Source organism: Ochotona princeps, chromosome 9 (assembly GCF_030435755.1).
Source record: "Ochotona princeps isolate mOchPri1 chromosome 9, mOchPri1.hap1, whole genome shotgun sequence".
NCBI classification, from domain to species: Eukaryota; Metazoa; Chordata; class Mammalia; order Lagomorpha; family Ochotonidae; genus Ochotona; species Ochotona princeps.
Window position 1 is genome coordinate 44,173,770 of NC_080840.1, and position 14,921 is coordinate 44,188,690.

Consider the following 14,921-nt stretch of genomic DNA (forward strand, 5'->3'; position numbering starts at 1 on the left):
TGAAGCAGTCATAAATGAATGCCTTGTATTTGGGGGCATTTGTTTTACAGAACATTCACAATCTCTTTTGTGATTTTACGGTGACCGAGAAATTCATTCATTCACTCCATGGACTGATTCGTGCATATATCCATGTGTCAGATATTGGAAAATCTATCACAGGCATGGTGTAAGGGTGTACCATGTGAACAAGATGCAGCCCTAAGTTCCTTCAGTTCTTACTGGTGACCTGAGTGGAAAATAAACGGACTGGAGTAGAAAGGACATTGAGTAAGAGGGGAAAAAACAAGGTTTAGAGCTTGTGTCCACCCTTCAAATGCTGGGCAACCTTGTGCCACCAATGCCTTCTTCATGGGTAAAATAAGGCAACAGTACCCTCGTTTAAAAAATCAGATTCTGAAGTACCTGGCTAAAGAAAAGATACATCTAAGTGTCATGCAAACACAGGTTTCCTTAACATCTGGGCACCGTAAGTGCCCTAAATGGGCTTTGCTTTTTGTTCATCTATCTCATCTCCAGAAACTGCCCAGAGGATCTGGTTATCCACGATTTTACATCTGAGGAATGGAATCAACATGTTTTCACAGTTTCTGGAGGAAAAGAGGGACGCCAGCGGCTATGCTGTCAAGCGCAAATGAGTTTACAATCTCTGAGTCCAGGACTGGCTATGCAAAGGTGGGTGAGGGCCTTGCAGAGGAAGAGACTCACACCAATGTTATGCCGTTGGGGTAACAAGTTTATTAGGTTTATATACAAGGAAGCATTGAGTGAGGTTGATCAAAAACAAGGAACAGAGTAACAGAACTATTTTGACAGGAAAAACAAGAGAGCGAGAGACAAAAGCCAAGCTTGAAGACCTTGGGGAAAAGCCAGCACGGCCAATGTCAATGGTCGGACGGCAGAGGTAGCCAGACAAGGCAAACACAGGGAACAAGCAACACATGATAACACCACACGATCCACGAGGTGGCTTCCCAGGCGGGAAGAGGGGAGCTCGGGCGCGGGTAGGGATGAGGGTGGGAAGAGGCTGGGGTCACCCACAGGAAAAGGGTGTTAAAATCGCATGAACCCTCCATATCGCTTTTCCATCTCGGGGACCTCTTTGGAATAAGCCTCACCTTCTTCGTCCGAGGGCAGGGCCTCGGCGAAGCGCTTGAGGAAGCCCCCGTAGCGCTTCTGGTAGTCCAGCCACCACTCGGGGCGGCCCACCCTGCGCATGAAACCGCCGTAACGCTTCTGCAGCTCCTTGGTCTCGTCTTCCACTGCGGGGCTTCTCTTCACGCCCCGCATGAAGCCCCCATACCTCTTGCTCACCTCTTCTTCGCGGTCGCCGCCCTCGTGCTGGTGGCCACTGTCGTGGCTGTCGCCTGTGGCCAGCAGCTCCTTCAGGAGGTTCGAGGAATTGGCCAGGGTCTCCTCCTCGTCCGCGTTCTTCTTCATGAAGCCCCCATACCTCTTGCCCAGCATCTCGCCTGTGTTGGTCTCGCCTTCCGGCTCCAAGGGATAAAACTCATCCGTTTTCTTCATGAAGCCCCCATACCTCTTCATGAAGCCTCCATACTTCTTGGCCAGCCAGTGGCCGTCATCCTGTCGGCTGCCTTCTCGGAGGGAGCTGGCTCCCTCCTGGGGAAGCTCGGGCTGGGTGGCCTGCAGTAGATCCTTGCAGGTTTCCCAGATTTTGAGAGAAGGCAGCTGCCCTTCACACTCCAGCGTGCAAGCCTGGGGGAAACAAGTGAGGGGAAAAAATTGCTCTGGGTTTCTTTTAGCCAACTTGTGTGTGTGTGTGTGGGGGGTAGTGGTGAGGGTACCCGATTCTCTTTGACTCCCATAAAATCAGCTCATCTCCACTGTCTCCTTGCACTTTTCAATCACCCGGAGTACAGCGAAAGAGCAGTGAAATCAGTGAAAATCAGAAAGGGGGCAGGAGGAACCAGGCGATGAACTGAATCCAATCAGAAATGTCATATATACGGTGCCATTTCCATGTTTCAGAAGCTGTTCCCCACTTGGTTTTAATTTGGATAGGCCGCTCTTCACAGGATAATGCCCTACTGCTGGAGTCATATTGTCAGAAGTTTTCTCAGAAGTTTCTATTTAATTTGGAACATTTCCTCAAATTTCTATCTTCTTTGTCTCACAGGTAGAATCATTATTAATAACATGATTAATATGATTTCTTGTGTCAATATTTATAAGAAAGCTATCCTAAATCAAAATTCTAGCAAAACTGTTCGAATACCAGAGAAAAATGATACATACAAACAAGTTTAAAAACCAAAGAAATTCTGAAAACTCAAATCTTATGAAGTATTTGATCCTAATAAGAATGATTTTCATGAAATGAAATTTTTGTATTTTTCCTCTATTTTCTTGAAATCATTTTTTCAAAGAAAATCCTATTATTTGATGGCATACCAATGATTAGTTCAAACCTGTTTCCTTTTGATTACGCCATAATAAGATCAATCCACTGGAAGATTTAGTACATTCTAATAATGTGATATTAAGATTTACTTGATTAGACAAAAATATTAGAAAAAGTACTAATATTATATGAACAATTATAAACTCTATTTGCTGCTTCTCAGCATTTTAGAAATTTTTGAAATGCATTCATGGAAACTAGGCTATTGACCCTTGCATTAGCAAGAAAACTCTGTCTCTTTACTGGTATTTAATAATATATGGGTATATTAGCTCATATTAAATTCATGTGCAATTTCACAATGAAAGACAACATAATATTCACACACCAAAATGTCTAGGACATCTATTGAAGCAGCTCTGAATGGTTATTTAAGTTTTATGTCTAAGAAAATTAAAGGCCTAAGTATGCAAAAGATTATCTAATTAAAATGATCCTGTTTTAGTTCTAATGTCTGATTAAGAAGTCAAATATCATTAAAAAGCTTAAGATGTTCAAGGGGTAAGGATATTTCCATTCCAAAGGCATATTTACATGATCTTGTTGCCAAACATGAATGGTGAGCATACTACCAGCAAGGCTTTGAATTTCTTATGATTTGGAATTCCATCAAAAGTGATTTATGACAATCAGAATCACACACTCAAACGAAATCAGGGATTTTTTTGGTATGACCTCTACATCCTTCTGCGTGTCTTCTCCCATGTGGTGTTTACTGTACTCCGAATTCTAGAAATGGAAGATTCTATTTGGATGCAAGCCATGGCATGCCTGCTCATTTCTGCGTCCATTACAGCATGAAACTCAGGTGTCTTCCCCATGGTAAAAGCCCCATAAGTACCTCTTACATTGATTTTTACACAGAATGTTTTTCCTAGTCAAGCTCATTTCTGTTTTGTCTACTGCATCCAAGCAAAAAATTCCAGAGCTGCTCTAATTCTAACATAGTCTATAACTCAATCTTTTTTCATTGAGAAAATTACAACACCAAATGTAGTTCCAACACAGAAACAAATTATTTATTATTCAGAATGCTAGATTACTTTTTAAATTGAGGGTTGCTTATTGTTTATGTCTTTGCAAGTTGCTTATACTACATCTGCTCTCATCTGTATCGAAATCAAAGCAATAACAAAAATTTTCAAAGAGCCATTAGCTTTTCTTTGCATTTCCCCAACACCAACTCCTACCATCCTTTAAAAAGATGAGGGGAGAATGGGAGGAGGGAGAGAAGACACAATTTCATTCACCCCCAAACTGCTGCCTAATGTGTTCTGCTCAAGGACAACAGTAAAGGAAGATTGGCAGCATTTTGGGAACATGGCGAAGTAAGCAGATTGAGTATATAATGGGCATGAGAACAGGCATCGCCAAATACCAGTCTGATAGCACTTTGAGGCCAGACGGTGCAAACTGAAAAATTTTGCTAGAGCACACATAACCTATATGTAGATGACAGAGGGCACTTGGTATAGGGCTGAGCCACATGCTTGTCCAGGAGAGGGCAGAGGCAATTACATCACCAGGCGTGGCATCAGCTGCATGGTCTGTATAGAGCTTCCCTCCTTCTATATACAGAATTCTTTCCACCTAGGGTTTCTCCTCATGGTGGAAGTACTCCTTCCGTTTCTAGACATGGTTTGAGAGCTCCTGACTACATGAGAAAGAAGATGGGAAGAGGGGGGTTGCATCTTCTAAGATGGAACATTTTTCTCACTGTTCAAGTAAACAATTCTATCAGGTAGGTGCCTTCTCTGTGAGTCCAAGTTCATACACATCAAATTCTGAAACAGATCTGGTGACCCGTATATTCAGAGGAACAAACATTTCACTTGCACTGGAGATGGTGGAATCTGGCTTTCCTTAATTTTTTTTTTATCTCCGTGACAAGCAGCTACACAATGCAAAATGTTTTTAAAGGTTCAAGTAATGCCACAGTCAGTTTGGATTAATATGCCCTTACTCCCTACTGAATTTTAAAGTCGTCACACACTATCAACAGCAGTGCAAAGGAATCCTCCAGGGTGCTCGGTAAAAGGAAGTTTTCCAGGTCTCCAGTTCTGGTTCAGTGGCACACCAGGGAGGACTCAAAGGGCCCCTGGACCGGGTTTAGAATCAGAGTTGCTTGTCCTCACCTCGCACTCCAGATTCCTTTGCAGTATACTTGAGCTTTGGACTGTTGTGCCTCTTTGGATGCTGGCTATCTCTGCGTGTCCTTCTCACACCTCGATTAATTGCAATTCATTCTTATCACAGAAGTGCAGTGGAGACAGGAGCTGCATCTCTGCCTTCACTTGCCTGTAGGGCAGGTACGCCGTTTCCTCCAGTCAGCTGGTTTCCACCTCCTCTCCCCATCTCCGTTCCTACCCTTTGCCCACTCTCATGCCCTGGCGAAGGTAAAGCTGCGACTGAACCTGGGTTAAGTGTGCCAAAGAAATACAACACCCCGAACAGAGACGAAAATGTTACTAACATAAAACTTAAAAACAGTGTTGCAGAGAAGGCAAGGGAAGATGGTTGCGTGTTGGGGGCCCCCCAGGTTGGCTGTGTTGGGAGTCGCTGCCAATGGTGTCTGAATAGAGTCCAACCGCGTAAAAAGAGCACCTTTCGAGCTCCCGAAGCTCCAGGATCAAAACTTGCCTGGTACGGGGGCACTGCCGCCCCGAACGATTTCTGGATGGTCGCGGGTCGCCGAAATTGAGAGCCCGGGAGGGACCCGGGTCAACGTTTTGGAGCAGAGCAGAGCCATCAGGGGTTCCCGCCGCAGCAGCTCAGACAGCGTGTAAGAACCATAGGCACCGCGCGACCAGCCCCGGGCTGCTCCTGGACTGTGGCACCCACTTACTCCCTCGGTCCAGACGCCTAACACTCACCAGGAAGTTGATGTCCCCCGGGCGCACCAGGCGGTAGCTGCAAGTCGCGCAGTCCTGGCTGCATTCTGCTCTCACGGTCGCCAGGAGCCCGGGGCTGAGAGCCAGCAGCCAAGTGCAAAGTCTCAGGAACCGCGCCATGGACTGAAGAGAGAGAAGGACGCGCGCTCGCAGCCGGTCCAAACGCGGAACCTGTCCCTTGGAAGCAACAATTGTCACGACAAACCCGGCTGGGGGCGTCGTTGAGCAAGACCCCGGAGGGACGCTCCTTCCAGATCCCTCGACCCCCACCCAGAAGACCATGTAGGGAGATCTGAGAAAGGCTCAAACCACCTCTCAGGTCTCAGGGAGGCACGGCTGTTCCCTAGGCACCTGCTCTCCTGCGCGTCCGCTGCCCATGGCCGGATTCTGGTGAGCACGCACGGGATGGAGGGCTAGTGAGCACTCCTGGGCAGACATGGCATTGGCCGGGATGAGAGCAACGAAGTTGGGGAGCTCGTGCAAGAAAACGAGGAGTAAAGCAAAGCAGGTAGACACCCCCCAAAACCCACGCCACGAAGGTGACCTTTGGGCAAACTCACTTAAGCTGACGCTCTTCGAATGGAGCCGGCGGGTTGGAAAAACGGGTTCCAGACACCACTCTAGAAGGAAGACAGAAGGCAGGTGTAAGCAGGGCAGGCGTCGGGGGAAAGCTGGCTGGGGCGTGCCGCGCGGCCGGGCCTCACCGTCGCGGGCCACGGGCCGCGCTGCGGGGCTCGAAACGCCTGCCTCGCTGTCCCGGGGCCAGCCGAGGCTGGAGTCACTTTATAATTGGCCCCAAACCGAAGGAGGCGAGTGTGCCCCAATCGCCGGCGGGCTGCAGCTGACGCAGGCGCTACGCCAGCCCCGCGCCGACGCCCGGGCGGGAGGGGTCGCCCCGCGCCGCTGCGGCCCGCGTGCGGGGAGTTGAGAGGGGGGTGCTTCCTGGGGAGGTCATCTGGCCTCCCGTGAAGAGCTCCGGGCAGACAGAAAGTCGGTGGGGTAGACGGTGGCGAGGGACTAAGTCAGGTTTCCCTTCAAGAAGTCACAGAGATTGCATTGTGGGGGTGTAGGCTACAGGGTGGGCTCCGAAGTGGGGGCGTATGGGAACGGGGAATTGACTGGTCCGAGACCACTGGCACCTCCTCCAGGGGGCACCGTGGTGGGTCCTGTGGGTCCCCACAACCACAGCCATCCCCCGTGTCGTCATTGAGCCGTCTGTGAGCCGTTTTGATTTCGAGTTCTTTGCAGTTGGAGCTAACAGTGTCAGCTAGCAGTGGCCGTAGAAATACATGCTTGAAACTTTCTGGGAATCTTAACATTTCTCCTTTCCTGTTAGTGTGGCCCTTGGCTAAAGAAGTGAACCTGGAAAGAGGTCCCTTTGGGTAGGCGGGAGGGACCGGTCAGTTCCCTGAGCCCTGGAGGGTTTCTGATGAGCAACAGCAGGTGCCTGGCAGCTGTGATGTCAGCGCGCCGGGAGTGCGGTGGAAGGGACGCGGTTCCCGGGGCGCCAGGGCTTGAGTCAAGGCGCCCAGCCTGCGCACAGAGTGGGAGGAAGGGGAGAGGGGGGAGAGCCGACGGTGAAGGCTGGGACTCCCCGCCTGCCCCTGCTCCGACTTCCTGGCTCTGCCAAGAATTGCGAACAGGAACGCTGCCTACGTTCTCTGAGGCCTCGGTGGTCCCATTTGGAAAATAGGGACAGTTAATATATCTCCGTGTTCCGGAGACAATCACATGAAATAAGCGACGAAATCACTTAGCTTTGTGTCATTCAGCAGGCACTCAGAATCGTGTTTCTAGTCATCCACATTTCCGTGTGTCTGCCTCCTTAGGCCTATCCATGATCTAAGATCTATATCTATTACCTATTATCTATATCTGCCTATCCGTCTTCATCTTTCATCCGTCTGTATCTATTTATCAGTCTATCATCATCATCTATATCTTACTGTGTATCTTCTTTCTCATCTGTCTCTTACCTATTTATTATCTATATATTTATCTGTTTCGTGATCAGCTATCCACCCACCCACCCACCCACCCACCACCCTGCCTCAGAACAGTGGAAAACCAGAAACCGCTTCAGAGCTTAAGGAAAGAATACCAGGATTTTCTGGCTCCCCTCAAAGGACCTGCCACCATTTCAACCGTCGCGGGAACCCGCAGTCTCCTTGGCTAGCTGCGGCCACTCTGCATCTTCCATGTCGGTCACTAGAGGGCAGCGCGCTCCTGCGTAGGTGGGTGGCGCGCACAGGGATCTGGCTTGGGTCTTGGGGTTCCCAGGGGGTTACAGGGTGCCGAGGCTGGACACCGCACCTGAGGGCGGCACCTGGCCCTAGCAATGGGGGCGTGAGAGAGACCCGCACAGTCCCAAGGAGCCAGCTTTATCTTTTTTACCGGAAACGCATAACGTTTCCCTTGCAGCTTTTAGGCCCTTTCTGTTAGGAAGGCTGATGGACTCCCATCCAGTGGCTAACCTGGTTCCAGCTCAAAGCAGAGCCTGTACCTGTCTCCAGCTAAAGCTCTCCTCCACGTCGTGACTGGGCTTTAACCAAAGCCAAAGCCACTGCACTGCTGTGCACATTCTATGTTAAAGAAGATCTGCTAGATTTGACCTAGTGCATACTTCAGGAAAGCAACGGCAAATTTCAAAAAAACATAGTCCAGGGCAGGAGGCCGAGGGGTGTGTGTGTCCATGTCAAGCGGTGCTTCCTTAGTGTGCACCGGCCTAGACACACTGGACACACAAAGGTTCCTTGGAAAAGTAGAAGTCAAAGTCTGGAAGGAATCTTAAGGCTGACTTAATCCTTCTCAATTCATAGATGGGAAAACCTGAGACCCAAGGGACACCCTCCCTCCCTGACCCATTCGGGCTGGACAGCAGCAGCTATGCCCAACCCAGTGATGTCTTCCATACTGTTCTGCATGAGGTCTTTCTTTCTTTCTTTCTTTCTTTCTTTCTTTCTTTCTTTCTTTCTTTCTTTCTTTCTTTCTTTCTTTCTTTCTTTCTTTCTCTAGACTTATATATTTTTATTGGAAAGTCAGATATACAGAGAGGAGGAGGAGAGACAGAGAGCCTGATCTGAAGCTGAGTGTCAGGAGCCAGTAGCCTCTTCTGGGTCTCCCATGTGGGTGCAGGCTCCCAAGGTTTTGGGCTGTCCTTGACTGCTTTGCCAGGCCACAAATAGGGAACCGGATGGGAAGCGGGGCTGCCAAGATTAGAACTAGTGCCCAAAGGGGATCCTGGTACATGCTAGATGAGGACTTTAGACACTAGGCTACCACAATCGGCCCTCCCTTGAGACTCTAAATGTCAGAGAGAAGGGAAGAAAAAGACAGGCTGCGGTGCAAGGCTGCTTAGTCTTGGATTAACCCAGAAGCCTAGACTCGGCACTGACTGGCTGAGTGAATCAAGTGGTGGGCGTTGGGCCTGATTCACACACCCTCGCATCACTGGTAGTCTTCTCCAGCACTTTCCTGGATCAGCCTTTAAAGAGAAAAGTCAGATGCGCTTTTGTTTCCTTCTTCATATTTGGTTGGTGGCAAGGAGTCTTAACAATTCAGTTTTTCATAATCTTTTAAAATATTCAGGAACAAATAGAGCTTGCAGTTGTGTGCTCTTGAAATCAAACTCAGGAGAAAGCAGAGAATCTGTGCTAAAGACTCTAATCTAGATGTTTCAGATCCTTGGGTCCCAAGCATTAACCCTGTGTGCTCAGCCCAGACAGTGCCTGTTGAGGCTCTGAAGGTCCTTATGAGAAGTGGTGGTTTGCTCAGGTTTCAGGCGGTTGGGAGCCCCATGGAAGGATTAAAATCCCCTCCAAGTGTCCTCTTCCTTTCACTGGGTGACAGCCTCCAGGGTCCCCATCCTCCTCCGACCCTTCCCCTTGCTGCCCCACCACACCTGTCTGTCACCCATAGTCATTTCTCCCTCCACCTTGCTGTAGCAGCCAGAGTGGAAGCCGACACACACACACACTCTGTTTATTGCATAATGGTTCGGCATAAAAGCATGCTCTGGTGTCTCTGACATTTGGAATCACGTCAGGGGCAGGGAGAAGGTGTCTGTTTTCAGCTGTAATCCTAGGTACACAATTTTTGAAATGGGGTGCTGTGAGCTGGATACATTGCCGTGATGTGTTGCTGTAACTGGGGCTTTTTTTTTTCCCCGACTGCTTTGGCACAGGGCAGCCGCGCAGCTGTAAGAGGAGTGGGGACAAGCGGCTTTGAGGGTGTGATATAGCTGTGTGCGCGCATGACCTCCTCATTTCCCCAAAGCCAGGAAACACAGCATAACCCCTGAAAGAAAAGTTAATCTGCAGTAGGTTGCCTTAAATGGAACTTAAATCATAGAAAATGTGTGAGTGTGTCTGAGAAACAGCGTTCGCTCAGGGGAGAATGAGAGAGAAGCAGACGAGGGCTGTCAGACATACTGACGGCACAGTGTAACTGTAGAGAGAATCAGTACAAACTTCCTAAATTTGGTCGCAGCTCTCAGGCACGGACAAGATCAAGTTTGCTAACATGCACAAATAGCTAGATAATGAATAAAGCAAGACATATTATGATCTATTAAATTAAAAGAAGATTTGACTATGAATCCAACCAAAGACAGGATTTCTTCAGTAGTATGATTTTTAATCATAGTTTGGGGAAGTTTCCTGAGGAATTTTTTTAGCCACAAGAGAAACACACATGTTAAAGGTTGTATTGCTTTTTGGGGCACTAATCTTATATAAAAACTTGGTCTTGATTTTTCTTTTGGTCATTTCTAAAGTCATATTTCAGATTCTGCTCATCGGACCAACATAGAAAGAACTCAAAATATTAATCAAGTTAATGAATGGGAAAAAAATCACCTAAGAAATAATTTGCACCTCTGAAGCTGTGCTAGAAGGAAGTTCTAAACAGATTTTGAGTGACAATGGATCACTAGAATGAAACACAATGACTCCAGTCAACAGATTCTTAAGGATTTTTTTTTTTCAGGTTTCTAAGGGAATTTTTTTTTGCATATGATCCATAAAACAAAAATTTGTGTGGATTGCCAGCAAAATCCTTCTTTATAAAAATGACATTCCTGCCTGTCACTACATCTCTTGTAGCTCTATTGTGCCTAGGACGGATTCAAAAAGTCGAAATGTTTTCATAAACTTATAGAGGGAAAGAGCCCAGACATCTGCTGAGCTTGAAGGGAAAAAGCTGAACAAATTACAAGAATTTTTTTTTCAAAAAAGATTTATTTATTTTTACTGGAAAGTCAGTTAGACAGATAGAAGGAGAGACAGAGAGGAAGATCTTCTGTCCGATGATTCACTCCCCAAGTGACTGCAATGGCTAGAGCTTCGCTGAACTGAAGACAGGAGCCAGGAGTCTCTTCCAGGTCTCCCACCCAGATGCAGGGTCCCAAGGCTTTAGGCCATCCTGGACTGCTTTCCCAGGCCACAAGCAGGGAGCTGGATGGGAAACGGGGCCACCGGGATTAGAACCGGCATTCATATGGATCCCGGCATGTTCAAGGTGAGAACTTTGGCCACTGGTCACCAGGCTGGGCCGCAAAGACTTCTTAAACTTATCGGAGAGGTGGAGTTCACAGAGAAGACCACTACTGGCTTCCTGAATTGGAGAGGATCTGTGTTGAAGTCTGTGGAGAAGCAGAACTCCCTTGCTCTGAAGTGCAAACCTCCAGGACACCAGTGCTGACATGGCTACCACTGTCACCCTCCTACCTCCTCACAAACTCCTGGAGGTTCACGGGTGACAAACCTGAAATAAAAATTCCGGAGACACCCAATTGGATTGTGAGTTTTGTCCCCAGGAGCTCAAAATTGTCTTCACAGTGAATATTGTGGAATATTTCCTTTACACTTCCAGGAGGGGAGGGAGGAAAGAAACAGTTTTGATAAACTCCAAAACATTCTGATTTTCTTAACATTTGCCCATAAAATGAAACTAACCTGAGTGCAAGGGTTTTATCAGAAACTTACTGTGGCCAAATGGTAAGGAGAAAGCCATCTCCAGCCCACCTCAGCCACTCTGTTCCACTGAAGACAGAGCAGCTTAAGCACACAACAACTGCAAAGCCTACAAGCAAGCAAAACACAGTGCAAAGAGACAGAGTAGCGATAGAAACCAGACTCAGCATGTTAGGGACACTAGAACTGAAAGATCAGGAATTTAAAACAAATGTAATTAAAATGCAAAAAGAATCTAATGAATGAGATAGACAACAGGCAATGTAAGCAGAAAGAAATTCTATGAAAAAAATGAAATGGCAGAGGTTATAGGCACTGTAATAGGAATGAAAAATGCCTTTGATTGCTGGACTAAAAATGGCTGAGAAAACAGTCTTTGAGTTTGCAAATAAACAAATAGAAACTGTCAAAACTGAAAAAACAAAAAGGCTGAAAAGAAAATCTTGAGTATTCAAGAACTGGGTGCCCATAAAAAGTTGTAACACACATTTGATGAGAATTGCAAAAGAAGAGAAAGAAAGAAACACGAGATGTATTTTAATAATCACAGGTGAACATTTCTCCAGTTTGATGTCAGATGAGTATTAAACTATGGATCTCAAAAGGTCAGGCATCATGGAGCAGCATAAACACTACAGAAACTACAGGTAAGCGTGCTACTTTCTTTTATTCACTGATCTTAGCCAAAATGCCAAGAAGCAATATTTTCTTTTCTTAAAGATTTACTTATTTTAATTGTAAAGATTTTCATAGAAGAGGAGAGACAATGGGCTGGTGGCGTGGCCTAGCGGCTAAAGTCCTCGCCTTGAACGCGCCAGAATCCCATATGGGCTCCAGTTCTAATCCCAGCAGCTCCACTTCCCATCCAGCTCCCTGCTTGTGGCCTGGGAAAGCAGTTGAGGACGGCCCAATGCATTGGGACACTGCACCCGTGTGGGAGACCCGAAAGAGGTTCCAGGTTCCCGGCTTCGGATCGGCGCGCATCGGCCCGTTGTGGCTCACTTGGGGAGTGAATCATCGGACAGAAGATCTTTCTCTCTGTGTCTCCTCCTCTGTGTATATCTGGCTGTAATAAAAAAAAAAAAAAAAAAAAAAAAAAAAAAAAAAAAGAAGAGGAGAGACAAAGAGCAAGATCTTCCATCTGCTGGCTCACTCTCTAGCCGGAGCTGAGCTGATTCAATGCCAGGCGTCAAGACCTTCTGCCAAGTTCCCCATGCAGGTACAGAATCTTAAGGCTTTGGGCCATCCTCTGCTGCTGGGGAAGTAGAGCGGCTGGATACAAACCAGCGCCCAACTGGGATGCTGGCACTTGCAGACAGAGGATTAGTCAGTTGAGCCATTGTGCCTGCTCCAGTATGCTACTTTTAACATGCAGAAAATCAAACATAAGAAAAAATTTCTGAAAGAAGCCAGAAGAAAAACCTACTTAACAGAAACAAACAGGCAAACAAACAAACACAAAAGTAGAAATTATGCCTGACTCTTTTTTTTTCTGAAAAATCATGCAAGGAAACAACTGGAGCACAATATGTAAATATCGAAAGAAAGAAAGAAACTCTCAAAATGTAGAATTCTGTGTTCTGTTATCTTCCTATTAAAGTGAAATTCAGAAATCAAGTCCTTACCAGGCCAACACAAATGGAGGGAGCATGTTGCCAGCAAACTTGCCTTTTGAGAAATTTTAAAAGAAATTTTAAAGAGAAGGAAATTTTTGAAAGTAACTTTTGGATCTACAGATCGGAGGATTTCAGAGAAGGAATAAATGAGGACATCTTTCCTCATTATTAAAACTTATTATTTTCAAAAGTTTGTGCATTTATAATTTATTTATTCTTAAGCTTTTTGAATTATTCTTGACTAATATGATAGCTAATAGCCTTTTAAAAAAAGATTTATTTATTTTATTACAGTCAGATATACAGAGAGGAGGAGAGACAGAGAGGAAGATCTTCCATCCGATGTTTCACTCCCCAAGTGAGCCGCAACGGGCTGGTGCACGCCAATCCGAAGCCTGGAACCAGGAACCTCTTCCAGGTCTCCCACGCGGGTGCAGGGTCCCAAAGCTTTGGACCGTCATTGACTGCTTTCCCAGGCCACAAGCAGGGAGCTGGATGGGAAGGAGGGCCACCGGGATTAGAACCGGCGCCCATATGGGATCTCGGGCATTCAAGGCGAGGACTTTAGCCACTAGGCCACGCCGCCGGGCCCATAGCTAATAGCTTTTTAAGAATAGTAGTAACAAGTCTTTGAGTACATATATTTATGTATGTACCTAAATGTATGTGTAAGTTAAATGACAGCAGCGAGAGAGGAATTAGGATTATATTTTTATCATAAGGTCCAGAACCTGTGAAATGGTGTGGTGCTATTTGGAAGTGAGTTTGGATTGGTTGTAAATATAATATTGAAGAACCTGGGGCAAATGTCAGGAAAATCATTACAGGTATTTAACGGGGCAGCGAATGGACTCAGTTGAAATGCTCAGTTGAAACTGCAAAGGGCAGAAAGAGAACATACAAGAAGGCAACAAAGAGAAAACAATAAAAAACTTGGTAGATACTAATCCAAGAACAACAATAGTTATTCTAAATACCAGTGTTCCAAATGTGCTGCTTAAAGGACAGTTTGTCAGCTATATTGTCTATAAGAAATCTGCTTTACATATTCAAACATATGGGTTAGAAGTAATCAGGTAAAAGAAGTTTTTGAAGACCCCTTATAAGCACATTTTCATTTTTTTTTTTTGTGGCACAAAACTAAACGTATCTTTTAATTCTATTCTATAGGAACTTTTTTGATTGTCTTTTTTGATTAATCATACCACAAAAAGCCGATAAAGACATGAATTCACTACAGAGAAAAAAGCAAATAGATTGAAAAAATTACATGCAAACTAATCAATAGAAATTGGGAGTAGCTGTATTAATTTCTGTCAAGGAAGGCTTCAGAGCAAGGAGACTTATCACAGATAAAGAGGGACAGTAGGAGGCCAGCACTGACATGTGACAGGCTAAGCTTCTGTCTGCCATGGTAGCATCCCCTACAGGCATTGCATCAAGTCCCGGCTATTCCACTGTCCATCTAACTCCCTGTTTATGACCTGGAAGAGCAGGGGAGGATAGCCCAAGTCCTTGGGCCCCTGAATCACATACAAGACCTGGAAGAATCTCTGGCTTCTGGCTTTGGATTAGCTCAGTTCTGGCCATTATAGCCATTTAAGGAGTGAACCAGTGAATGGAAGATCTCTCCCTCTGTCTTTCTTTTTGTAAACTCTTCCTAATAAAAATAAACTTTTTTTTTAAAAGCGGGACTTTAAATAATGATCGAATAGTGATTTTACCAAGAAGGCATAAAAAAACTTAATGTGTTGCACATCAAAATACATAAAATAAAGACTGACAGATCTACCAGGAGAAGTAGAATACACTTATAGCTGGAGACTTCTACACTTCTATGTTAGAAATAGGTCCAGCAAGCAAAGAATCTGCCAAGACTTGGCTGAGCTCTACACTACCATCAAGCAACTGGATATAATGAACATCTACAGATCAGTTCATCCAACAACAGCAAAACATACATTCTTCTAAAGCTCACATCCAGCATTCACAAAGGAAAACCACATTCCGAGTCATA

At 45.9% G+C, this 14,921-nt stretch overlaps 1 protein-coding gene across 3 annotated transcripts; it reads right to left on the bottom strand.

Moving 5' to 3' along the window:
- Positions 1–715: 715 nt before the first annotated feature.
- PENK (proenkephalin) lies at positions 716–6,245 on the bottom strand. 3 transcript variants are annotated; one of them, XM_058668379.1, is made up of 4 exons: positions 6,021–6,245; positions 5,877–5,936; positions 5,299–5,493; positions 716–1,719 (listed from the first exon to the last, which is right to left on the bottom strand). In XM_058668379.1, the coding sequence occupies exons 3-4, from the start codon at positions 5,434–5,436 to the stop codon at positions 1,054–1,056; spliced, it is 804 nt and encodes a 267-aa protein (XP_058524362.1). In that variant the 5' UTR covers positions 5,437–5,493; positions 5,877–5,936; positions 6,021–6,245; the 3' UTR covers positions 716–1,053. The 3 variants fall into 3 exon arrangements, with proteins under 3 accessions (XP_058524362.1, XP_058524363.1, XP_058524361.1); XM_058668380.1 differs by having other exon boundaries at positions 5,299–5,438; positions 5,880–5,936; positions 6,021–6,244; XM_058668378.1 differs by having other exon boundaries at positions 5,299–5,439; positions 6,021–6,244.
- Positions 6,246–14,921: the final 8,676 nt, after the last annotated feature.

What these genes read in the sequence shown, in the direction of transcription:
- PENK (XM_058668379.1), bottom strand. Translation starts at nt 5,436, where the DNA reads ATGGCGCGGTTCCTGAGACTTTGCACTTGGCTGCTGGCTCTCAGCCCC. An exon ending in CGGGGGACATCAACTTCCTG is followed by an intron (nt 1,720 to 5,298) that starts GTGAGTGTTAGG and finishes TGTTTCCCCCAG; the next exon opens with GCTTGCACGCTGGAGTGTGA.